Source organism: Eschrichtius robustus, chromosome 17 (genome assembly GCF_028021215.1).
Source record: "Eschrichtius robustus isolate mEscRob2 chromosome 17, mEscRob2.pri, whole genome shotgun sequence".
Lineage (NCBI taxonomy): Eukaryota > Metazoa > Chordata > Mammalia > Artiodactyla > Eschrichtiidae > Eschrichtius > Eschrichtius robustus.
Window position 1 is genome coordinate 83,943,982 of NC_090840.1, and position 13,241 is coordinate 83,957,222.

General features: G+C 40.5%; 1 protein-coding gene across 11 annotated transcripts in view; it reads right to left on the bottom strand.

Moving 5' to 3' along the window:
* The window catches only part of PTK2 (protein tyrosine kinase 2), a 255,666-nt gene that overhangs the window by 135,258 nt on the left and 107,167 nt on the right, over positions 1–13,241 (bottom strand). For all 11 annotated transcript variants that reach the window (XM_068525379.1, XM_068525378.1, XM_068525376.1 and 8 more), the window contains one exon: positions 11,933–12,020. In XM_068525379.1, coding sequence (XP_068381480.1) covers positions 11,933–12,020 — 88 coding nt within the window. The remainder of the gene's footprint in view (positions 1–11,932; positions 12,021–13,241) is intronic.

A 13,241-nucleotide genomic window follows, 5' to 3' on the forward strand; every position in this document is an offset into this window, starting at 1 on the left:
TTCTGAACCTCGATTAAGTGAAATGTTACTCCTCCCCCAGAAAGGAACTCTGCTCCTCTCATTAGCAGACCTGTATTACAAAAAAACTGCACTCAATTATTATATTATGAATTTCACCAATACAAAACTCCGTGGAAATCTGTCTTGTCTCTTGTTCTGTAAGTATTTCATAATACCCTCCCCTCCATTTGGCCTCTTGACCCTCAACCCTAAAATATTTACTCTCTGGTCCTTCACAAAAAAAGTATGTTGACCTCTGCCCTAGGAAAAACTCCACAGATCCTGTTCTTCGACTATTGCTACCTAGCGTGTCAGTTCGCTTGTTCAAAAAATTTCTAGTCCCAAGTTAACTACTTTGCCAACCTTATAGTGATAGTTCATAACCTTCCCTTGAAAAGACCCCCAAACCCCCCAACCTCCTTCCTCCCGTTATTTTAATTCCCTGGCCAGACCAACAGATACTGAAACCAGCCACCCACCTCCTTCTCCACGCTTATTGCTGAGCAACTGGAGAAACTCTGCTCTGTGCTTCGCTTTACGTTCATGACGACAAACCTCAAACGATCGCCTGAGACTGCTTGGAAATTCAGCAATGCCTGCCTAGGAAGCTTGGCAACACACTGATTCACACTTTCTCCAGTCAACCAGCCACATCTCTTTCTTACAGAGAAAATAAAAGTCTTCAGACGGGGATGCCCTCTTTAACGTACCAGAACCTATAACCTGAGGGGCATGTGTGCTCACCTACTCACTCCTCTCAGGATGGGGGCGATGCCCGCTCAGCCAGCAGTGATCTATTTCTGATCTAAACGCCAAACCTTTGCTCTATTTTCCTCTGAAACCTTTGCTCTATTTTCTGCATTAGCACCTTTACCTAGCTGGTCCATAAACACTGACTGACTGAAGACTGAGCAAATGAATGAAAGAATAAAGTCATCAAACCAGGGTTTGGATACCTCTGTGTGTAAATGTCATTTTCCATAAGAGTTACAAGCAATAGTAATTTCTATTCCTTAAATATAGCAGGCATTTAAGACTGATTCAATAGAACTGAATTATTCAACCCACTAAATTAAAAAGCTTTGATTCTAGAATCACTCTGTTTACACTTCAATTGGCCCTTTCTCCTCTACAGCAAAAAATAAATACAAATTTTAAAACTTTTTTGCATCTTAAGTAGGTTTATTACTAAACACAAAAATGGAGAGATAAATAAAGACTGTATTTATGTGAGTTAGAGAAACACCACAGTTGTTCTGACTGAAGCATTCAGTGGATCTTAGCTTATGGTTTGGTGCAGACTTTGAAGCAACCAGAGCAGAACAGCAATTACATGTTGAGGAAAATGCATCATTACAAAACTATCTTAAGATTAGTTACTATAATATTTAAACACTATTCAAAGGTGGAAAAATGTAATCACATGCTTTATTCAGTCATCAAAACCAAATTCATATCAGTTGCAAAAATGAAAAAAAAGAGAAAATTAACTTAACGATCTTCACGGAAAATCCCTTTATTTATGAACATGACTTAAAAGTTCTGAGAGTTGTTTTTCTTACAGCGACAATCTACTACTCTTGACTCAGAGCTGTATGACTACAGCCTGAGGCCCATTCACTGTGTGCGGTGATCCACGTTTTCTGCCAAGTGTGTTGATCCACGATGGAACCAGCCATCTCAGCAGACCCTCCCCTCCTCCTTACCCCACCCTGTGGCAGCTGCCCTCTGTGAGGACAGAGAGCAACCCCCCCCGCAAGGTCCCTGTCACCCAGGCTCCAGAGGGGGTGTTCTCTGAACCACTGTGCACATCACGTCCTGATGTTGGGCTCATACAATTTTCTTCAAAATGTAGGGTTTTTAACACTCAGTGTTCATTTCTTTACAAAACGTTTCTAACTTTCATGCTTTCATTTGTGAAATAAATGCAATTTATTGAACATTTAAGTGTGCATATATATAGCTATATAGTTGCTTACAGTAAATATACTCACATTGCCAAGTCAGACAGATTTATACATAACTCTCATTTAATATTCACAGCATCACTGTGAGTTGGATCCTACTATAATCCCCAATTAAGAGCCTTAGAAAGAACCTAAAAAGAATGAAGATGATAGCAGAGGAGCTACTTATTATTCCAGGGGTTAGGTATTATGCTGTTTTAGATACATTATTTATAGTCTGTACAATAACTCTTCAAGATAGGCCTTAGTCCTCTTTTATACATAAAAACCAGAAAGCTTAATTACTCAAAGTTAACGTACTCAAGGTCACACAGCAAGCGTTAAACTTAAAACTCAAAAACCCATCCACTGACCCCCATAACTCAAGCTTCAGTGTGTTCCTATACCTTCTTGTGAACTCTCAGAAAGTGTAGGCATTCTCCACTAGAAGGAAGATTGATGACCAGTAAGGACCACAGCTCATAACCCTGGTAGCCCCAGGGTCTAACATGACAGCTTCACATGCATGCCCCAGTCTGTTTTACCACTGTCATTGTGTTGCATTCTTTTTTATACCATGGATTACTACTGTTTATTAACTCCAAATCCAGAAAATTTCCAAGAGCCTTTCAAGCAAAGATCTCTGAATGTTGTTCTTTGTTTTATTAAATTAATTTGTTTCCATATTGATGTCAAATTCCTGCTTAAAAAATAGGATGTATCTGGACTTCCTTCTGTGGGCAAGTATTGTATTTACATTCATGAGTTTTTTCACCTTATTCTGCAATAGCACTAAAGCACAGGTTTTAATATAAAAACCACTCACATCTCTAATAAAAGTACTAATCCTAAATTGCTCCATAATTTATTCCATATGCCAAGTCAATGCTTTGGCTACCACATGAGATCTTTTGCCTTGTTTTGGTCTCTTCTGAATATTCTGTCAGCTACATGAATTTATCAAATAGACCTGAAAGTCCTCGATAGTGTGTGTAAAGAAAATGGGGCTGAGGGCAGACAAATGTGTATATAACCGTCTACACATCATACACCACCTGAGGGATCCGAGGCAGTCGGCCAAGTTGGCTCAACTGGCAGGCACTCCTCCCTGAGTTCTGTGAGATCACAGAGTGGAGTGTCTGTATGCAGAAGGAACCCAATGGCAGGTCTCAATTAAAACAAACTCCTTGATTTTCTCTTGCGTACGTGAGCTATAAAAATATATAAATTAAAGAATTATGCTATCTTACTGAGTCAAATGCTTTCTCCACAACTGAGTAAGTCATTTAACATCGCATTTAACAGGTATTCATTCAACAAATATTTACTGAATGCCTACCATGTGCCAAGATACAGCAGTGAATAAAACTTGTATATGGAATTTACAGGGACATAATGGTGGGTAAATTTTGATTGGAAAAGGACTGCTCTGGATGTTACACTGAGAACAGACTATAGAAGGAGATGACCAAAGCTAGAAAACCTGTATGACAAGAAGTGTTTCCATTGTTTCCTTTTTCTTGTCCATATATAATGGAAAAGCAACCATAAATATACTAGAGATACTTGAAGAATCACATCAATTTTTAAAAAGAAGACCTAATGTTGAGAGTGCACACGCACACACACAAACCAATGTGATTTCTCAAATTCCAAAGGCATATAGTTCCTTTGTTTCTTGGATGTTTTTGACATCTTCTAATAAATCTCATCCAAATTTTTGAACATCAGGGCATTAGCATTAAAACTCAATCATCACTAATAAGTCATTCGAGAGAATCAATTAGGCACCTAAAAACCACGTCTTACTGTGTTGTGGACACAATGGTGAAGGCAGACTTTACGTCTGCTCTCACTGAACGGCACGCTCTATTAGTGGGGGCAACAGATAATAACAGGGAAATACAACGTGCAGACAACAGACCCGTGACTGCCAGGGCTTAGGGGAGGGGCAGGCTGTGACCAAGCAGCACCAGGGAGCTTCTCTGTGTTGGTGAGACAGTTCTGTGTCTTCATTACAGTAGTAGTCACATCCATCTGTACTTACGATAAAACTGCATAGAACTACAGACACACTCTTACACACAAACACACGAGTGCACGTAAAAACTGGTGAAATCTGAACATGATCTGTAGTCTACTGAGTAGTACTGTGTCAATGTCAATTTCCCTATTTTTATATTGTACTATATCATGATTGTAATGGAAACTGCTCGACTATACACATCTGTCGGAGCTCACTGAGCTGTACACTGAAGTTGGTGATTCTTATTGCATGTAAAATTATACCTCAGTAAAACTAATTTTAAGATATTAAAAAAAAATCGGATGTTAAATGAGAAATGTACAGGTGTCATGGAAGGCTTCACATAGAAAACACCGCTTAAAATTAAGAGTTAATCACAGACATAGAAAACAATCTTATGGTTACCAAAGGGGAAAGGGAGGGGGGGGAGACATAAATTAGGAGTTTGGGATTAGCAGATACAAACTACTACATACAAAATAAACAACAAAGTCCTACTGTAATAGCACAGGGAACTATATTCAATATCTTGTAATAAACCACAATGGAAAAGAATATGAAAAAGAATATATATATATATATATGTAACTGAATCACGGTGCTGTACAGCAGAAACTAACCCAACATTGTAAATCAACTATACTTCAATTTTTAAAAAAAAGAGTTACTGAATGAATAGAAATGATCTAAGTCCAGGAAAGGAAAGAGGAGTCATGCAGAAAAATGTTAACTCGGCAGGCCTGTGTTGCTCAAACCCTACGCATTCCCAAGATTGTGACTGGCTCTTGGCCTCCTGTAACCTGAACTCCTGAAATGTTCTGAGAAGAGTGCCTTTGCCCACCTGAAGCCTCCGGGCCACACCGTACCAGTCTGACTGGAGAATTTATATGTACAATGTGATTATGATGAACACCTGCTTCCTCCCTGGGGCCTGGAGCCTGACTACCTGAGGTCACACAGGTGTTGTACGCCCAGGAGATGGAGCCTGATAAAAACCTTCAACGCCCAAGCTCAGCAGGGTCCCAGGCTGGCGAACCTCTGCACCTGTTGTCACACATCACGTGCTGCGCCATGGGACTCCCCTGGGAGGGACCCGGGGAAGCTTCCACTTAATTTCCTCTGGACATCACCCCGCAGACCCCTTCCCTTTGCTGCCTGTCCTCTGTATCCTTTTGCTATAATAAACTAAAACCAGAAACATAACAACCTCTGAGTCCTGTAAATCCTTCTGATGAACGACTGAACTTGAGGGTGGTGTTGGGGATCCTGAGACAGCAGTATTTCTACCAAAGAAAGAATCTGCCCAAGGCCCTGAGGTAGACTAAAGGCAAACTTAAAATAGCAGCAGGGAAGAATAACTGTGAGAGACTGACCATTTCTGCCTCCCATTTCTAAAGTCTTTTACAGAGAAGGATGAACAAAAAACTATGGGTTGAACAGTATAAATATGACAGAGTTTACCTAAGTCCTCAATAACCATAAAACTTTTTGAATCACCAAAACCATACAGGAGTGGAAAAGGAGAAGAAAAAGGGACATTATTAAATCTATTAAAGAAGTACAGCAAATGTATCTTCTAATGAATCAGACTTAGACCTATATTTAATTTTAACTTCTTTCTGGAAAAGGACAGCTAATAATTCCCACATTGAAAATGTCAGGTTTTAAACTAAACTTTCCCACTTGGAGCTTCCATTTCAAAATGTTTTAACTGACAGAAAGCTTTATGGCCAAGAAACTACAGTTACAGAAATCATTTCTGATAATATAATTATCTAAATAAAAACACGTAAAAATAAAAAATTGGAGTAAAATAACAGAAAGATTGACCAACAAAATATAAGTGTGCCCTGGCCCCTCACCCATCTCTGCAGTTTAGGTTCCAAACCATAAAGTTAGGGTGCTGGACTCAATGTCTTCTTCAGCTTCCCACTGGAACTTTTTTTGTCAAATAAACCACGAATTATGTTACAGTTAATGTTTTTTAAGAGCAAACCGATGGATAATACTCATTTTAAATCCTAATATATTTGTAGGAGAAAACAGCGACAACCTCATGTCAGACACAGGCATCTCAGAAGCTGAAAACGTCAGTGGTACCAAATGGGTCCTACACAAGTTCAGCATCATCGATGCACAGTTAGTTAATACGACAACTTCTTGACTAAACATGGACAGAGCCCTTCAAACTAACGGCCACTACTATTTGCAAAAGGTTGCCAATCAAATACACCTTTAACAAACCAGAGAGATAAGAATAAAATGTTATATGGCAAAGGCAAAATTCAACTTCAAGGCAAAACATACTTTTCTTGCTTTACAATAAGCCATTAGCTTTGGCATCACAAATTACTTTTTTAGACACCTGCTCTACAGTGAATAGGGTTATAACAAGATTCTAGTTTATTTTTAGAGTGTGCTGATTAATATCTTTCAGAATATTCTAAAATGGGTCAAAAACATTTAGTGAGTCATCTGTGGCATGTCACACTGGTGGTCACATTTAGGACATCTTTGAATGAAACTATGTGCATCCACAGAATCATCTCCCACCAGGAGCCCAACGCTCAATACACCCACTGACATGTTGTTTTCCTCATGACTCCATCCAAACAAGGGGCATGATGAGTAGTGGGATTGGGTGAAATTTCAAAATAAGGAATAATAAAATTAAGGTAGCTTATCATAAGTTTTCTTTCTCTTTCATGGGATGGAACTAGTATAGAGGAAATCTAAACATAATTCTTTTGCTTCTATCCTGATAAAAGAACCAAAGTAATAAAAATACTGATTCTTCTAAAACAGAAATAACAGATAACACTCAGGAGTATTCACTATTCCCCAATGTAGACCCTCAAGATTCCCACACATGAAGTTCAACAAAATGCTAGGCTCGTAACAAACATGCAAGAAAACAAGCCGCTGTGAATAAGAGTCAGTGTAGGTCACCACCAACAGATGTAAAGCCCACAGACTCCAGGTGTTACAATTCGGATTCAGAATAGAGACATCAACCCCATCGGAAATGATAAAAAAAAAGGAGGGGGCAGAAAAATTAGTTAGTAATAAGGGCCATAAAAGATGGCCTGGCAGACTGAAGAATGGGGGGTGGGGGGAAGAGATAAAACTTAAAAAATAAATAAAAATCCAACAAATGCACTAGACATCAAATTGGCCACAGCTGAGGAGGGCTGGTGATCTGAGAGATTTATGTGAATCCAGATCTCAGGGAGACAGGAGTTGAGAACAAAAAAGAGGCATCAGTAGATACAGTCTGAGAAGTTCTGATGGAGATCTCAACTGAAATCTCAGGAGGAATAACTAAGAAGGGAGAAAAGGCGGTATCTGAGCAGACGCCAACGAAGACATCTCCAGGACCGATTAAAACGACAGGAACCCAGAGGTCCTGGCCACACAACACAGATCAAGCAGGAAAAATAAGTGGGAATCCCACCTAGTTTGTAATAAAACTGCAAAACACTGAGGACAAGTAAGGGTCTTAAAGCCACCCAGAGAGAGGAGACAGATGACCTACAAAATAGACTACGACAGCCATTTCTCAACAGCAGCCACAGGGATCGTACACAGCAGAGAACACCGCCGAAGTTCTGAGGGAGAACGACTCCCACGTGGTTCTGAACCAGAACCGCGGTTCTCCCAGCAACACCATCCTTCAAGCAGGAAGAGAGAACAGAGACGCAGGAGCTGCGAACGGCACGATGAACAATCTCAAACCGATGGTTATCTACCGAGCTCACCGCACAGCCAGAGGAGACACGTTCACTCAAGCAAAGCTGAACCCCTGGCAAAATCTCAACATGCAAGACGATGAAACAAGTCCAAAAAGTCTGAACGAGTTCAAATGAACCACAGTTTCTAACCACAGTGCAAAATTACTGTGGAAATGAACCAAAAGGGATAAAATTTTAAAGCCCTATGTGATCACTTCCATTTCTACCAACACAGTGGACCCAATGTCCTGGCCACAGTGCTCATTGAAAAGAACTAAAAATGCTGAATAAAATATTTTTTAAAGTCTTCTGAAAAGCTTCTATGAGCTGAATAACAAACGAACAAAACCAAACCAAAAACCTACTCAGACTAATGATGGAATGCAGAGGGCTCAGGGGAGAGCTAGAGTCAGCTTCTATCCTAAGGCCAGAATTGAGATGTGCACACGTATGCTGTAAAACGTGACAACCAGCAAACAAAAGTAAGGGAATGATAAATACACAACTCAGGACCATGGCTGTCTGCCTGGAGTGAAGGGGTTGGGATGGGGGGGTGTCACAGGGACATGGGACCAGGAAACATCAGGCATGTTCTCTTCCTCTAGGCAGTGGGGTCAGAGGTACTCATTTTATTATTAAGTATCACACCTTACTAAAGAACACGTGTATCGGATGTTACAGAATCTAAACATGTCATCAAAACCTGCGCCCCTTAAAAGTGGATCAATTTAGCTTGGAATTCAGTGAAATTATATGTATGCATACGTGTATGCATCTTAACATATTTGCATCAAATATTAAATAACTTTAAAATTAAATAGTGGGTGTCATCAAATTCTGAGGCCCTTATAAAATAATTTCTCTCAGAATTTGGTGAAAATTTCCACACACAAGTTCTTACAGATATTTCAGCTGCATTCTCAGTTCAAAAGACTTTGGCTATAAATAGCTGAAGGGCCAATTTTTTATTTATACTTTTTTTTTTTTTGGCATGTTTGTTTAAATAGGAGGAAGTTCTGAATTCCTAACTGATCTTTCAACACTGAAATTAAATCTGTTCCCAAGTTGGGTACTGCCTGGGTAGGATAACGTTCGGATCACCTCTAATAGTTCTAGAAATAAATAAATAAATTCTAGTTCTAGAACTTCCATGCACAGACCAGGATAGACTCTGCACTGAAAGATTATCACAAGAAGTCAAATAAATATAAAATTACTTGCCAAAGCAGCAATGCAAAAATCATACTATTTCTAAAACTTTGTCAGATGAGGGTAAATATACATTTCTCTCACATAAATGGAACTATATTACACGCTTTATTTTTTATATGGCCTGTTTTAAACAATAGCATTTAACATCACAACTTCCATACCCATGAACAGAGCCGCAGTTCACTAGTTATAGGCCTGGATAAGCAGTAACACCGGCCATCAGCACGGGAAAGAGGTGTTACCATCACCACACTTCTATTTCCTTTAAATTACAAGTACTTGGTAGGATATTATAATAAAAGCATACACAAAATGAAAGTAATTATTAGGACAGAGATAAGTTAAGTGATGTTTTAGAATATTTTCTGGACTTCTAAAACTGTAACATAAGATTTAACAATTTTAAAAAATTTAAAAGGGGATAGGCTGAAGAAGAGAAATTCTAGAAATGGATGAAAGCAGAAGGTGGGGTGGAGGGGCTGGAAGGTTTGCATACAGAGCACATGGGAAGGAAGAGGTGGGTCCCATCCCACAGTGTGCAGCTCACGTTTGTATTGTGACACCCAAGTGGAAACGCTGAATCCTCAAAAGCCTGGTACTGTGTACAGACTGAAATTCCAGGTGTTATTGGGCAGGTATATGGTAGACAATCAGACCTCACTTAATCAACATAAAGACCCTATGCAGGAGGTGTTATATACCTACGTGTGAAGAAACTAAGGGAGGCACCTGGAGTCACAGAGCTGTGAGACGCAGAACGGGAACAGTCTGTGGGCTAACGACACCTCACACTTCTCGGGCTTTATAGAGGCCATTCACCCGAATCACAGACTGCAGTAAGATACGTCCTATTAGTGAAAGAAAATCTGGGATACACTGGTACGTGCGCTAGCTTTTAATCATATACATAGAAGCAAGGTTTCCCGAAAGGAAAAAGTAGGACAACCTAGTAACAGCGTGAAAGGAACATAAAAGTTGCCAACTTTTAGGTTAGCCTAGAAATTATAAAAAGGAATAACTGAGAGCTATTTAGGCCCGTCTCATGCATCCTGGAAATCAATGTCACTAAAGGAGTCACAGATATAGATATAGATACCAGTGACATAGACCATCTACAAGAGAGAAGAATACAATATAAATACACCCGTTAACTGAACTCTGTCGCCTCCTTCACCAAAATACGAAGCTCGGCAGACGGCTAGAGGGCCAGATGCAAGGACGTAGAAGAGAGAGGCAGCCTGTAAACTGAAACCGCTCCGTAATGAGTAGGCCTCACACACGCTCAGCTGGAGTCCAAACAGGATTTCTCTCTGCTTCGCTGAACGCAACTCCCTCTCCCATTTGACTCCATATTATTATAAATCTTCAAAAGTTCCCGCAAGTACCTCACCTAACACCTTACATTCCCTATATGACTTCTACCTCAGGGACAAGAAAACATCCCAAGAGCTGGATGCTGCTCTCAAAGGCTGGATCTTAAAAGCAGGAATATCCACTTACCTCAACAGGGAAATGAAACCATCTACCTGGCGCTCCTACCGAATCCCACCCACCTTTTCTCCTTCCTGACACTGAGTGCCTGGGTTGACGCCGTCGGCCTCTTTCTTCTTCATTTTCATGCTCCAGTTCGTTCAGTCTCTAGTCCTAGCAAATCCATCCACTAAATTTGCTTCCTACCACACCGCTGGACCTCCCAGCTTTCTAGCTTCCTGCCCAAATGGGTGACGAGCCCCCACTAGGTTACAGCCTTTTTAAGACCCAATCCATCCCTGGTACGGCCATCCCATCAGGGCAGTCTTATTTAAAAAAAAAAATTCTGATCATGACATTTGCTAATTAAATTCTATAAATGCTCCCAATCATCTGCAGGAGAAAACCGAAAACCCTCTCTTTACATGATGTGGTCCCATCTCTCTCACCTGTTTCCTTTCAAATCATCTTAGCTCAGATTTAAACGCACCATGTTTTTTCTAACGTACCTCTCTTCCTCACCTACAAAGCTGGAGGCTCCTTAAAGCAGGGGTCCCCAACCCCCAGGCCGCAGACTGGTACCGGCCCACGGCCTGTTAGGAACTGGGCCGCACAGCAGGAGGTGAGCGGCGCCCCATCCCTCACATCACCGCCTGAACCATCCCCCCCTCCCCGGTCCATGGAAAAACTGTCCTCCACGAAACCGGTCCCTGGTGCCAAAAATGTTGGGGACCGCTGCGTTAAAGGACAGTTTGCAGGGGAGCCGCCTGGACCCCAGACCTCCCCTGTGTTAGCACCTCCGCCCAGGCATGGCCACACCATTTGTGCTTACAAACAGCACAGGATTGAACACAAAGGTGCTGTTTACAGGAAATCCACTAGACTGAGGAATTGAGAAGTACAGATTATGTCATTAATTTCTGCATTCTTGACCCCGAATAGACATTTAATGAATAATTTTACTAAAACAAAAAATTTCCCAGCGTATTTAATTGCAAAATTGTATGTACAAATGTCTCGCTGATATCCATTAGACTTTTTTTGAACTCTTCACAAATACTTACAAGTAACATTTATTTGATTGGAAAACTGTTTTGGTTCATTTATGCCACAAGTATTTATTGTCTAACTAATACGGGGTAAAAAGCAAGCTCCTTTCAGTGTAAAAAAGTCAATTCTGCTTTGTTGTGCAAAGTGCTATTGAGATTATATGGGTATAGTTGGCTCTGAATAAACATCTGACAAATTTGTTGATATTCAGGCATGATAATTACACTTGAATTAAAGACAGAACAATGGTTGTGTCACTTAGGACCTCCTGTCTCTACTTAAAAGAAGTTATCTTTTAAGATTTGCCCAAGCATACAAAAATTCACAGTGTCAACAATTCATAATTTCCTACTAATTACAAGAATCTCACTGCCCTACGGTGACAAATTTATATTCTCCCAAACGTTAGGTTTAATCTAATTCTAAAATAAAACCATGAAATAAATAGGATTCAAAGAAACAAAGAAAAAAAGTGTTATTAAAGCATCCTCCTGTACCTGTTGATAGAAGAAATTCAGAGTTGGCTTGTCTTCAGTAAACTGGTTTAGAAATCCTTTTGGCAAATAACGAATTCTCAATTCATATCTAAAAAAAAATTAACAAGATAAAGCAATTAGAAATAAGTCATTTTCTCAATTCATAGTCTACAGTATTGAGTATGGCACTGCCAATTACTCTGAAATATCATCGTAAAAATAAGTTAAAATATAATCAATTAATCTGTCAATGTAAATGTTTTCTTTTTCAGCACAAAAATGTGCATGTGAGTATGCTACAGCTCAAGGATTCTGCAGGAGACAGAGCACGATGAGAAGCCCAGAGGGCGCCCAGAAGTCCCTCCAGCCCCACTGCCCAGGGGCAGCGCCACCTTCCACTCCCCAGAGGTGGGCTCTGCATGCCTGGAGGCACACAGGAGGTACTCTCGTGTGTCCGGCTTCTTTCATTCACCAATATGCTCGTGAGACTCCTCCCTATCGAGTAACTGCAGTTTGCTCACAGCTGACAGTCCTGCACTGTATGACGGACCGCAATCCTTCATCCACGATACTGTGATGGCCGTTTGAGTAGTTTCCACCTTGGGGCTATTACGAATAATGCTACGAGCACTCTTTATCTTCCTCTAAAAAAGTAATTCTGCTCAGGAAGCCAAACTTCAAGAATGGTCGAGACAAACGAATTTCACCAGAATGCTCTCTCTGTGCCTCATTCCGTGTACGTGTGTGTCCACCCATATGAACACTCGCACGCACGCCTTTTGGTGAACGTCTCTGCCGGACGCAGACCAGGAGCGTCGTCGCTGGATCCTAACGAGCACACACCTTAGGCAGCGCAGATATGACCAGAGACTAAGGTAAAGAGCTGTACCAATGCACACCCCCACAAGCAGCACGGGCGCTCCGGTTCCACTATTCCTCACCTCTACTTGGTACTTCTAACCTTTTCATTTTAGGACCTCTGATACTTAACAGCAAGCGCACACGGTGGTTTTCATTAGTACTTCCTTGATGAGTATAACACAGATGGGCACTTCTTCATTTGATAATTGACCATTGTTGGTTATCTTCTTTTGTGAAGTGTCTGCTAAAGCTTTTGCCCCTTTTTTACTGAGTCATCTGTGTCATTCCCCGCCACTGACTTGTAGGTATTCTTTACATGTTCTGGACGTAAGGCCTTTGTTAGGCTTAGTGAATATCCTCTCCCACTCTATGGCTTGCCTTTCACTATTTTAATGGTACCTTTTAAAAATTATTTTTAAAATCTTTTTAACAGTATCTTTTGAGGAAGAAAGTTTGTGATTTTTATGCA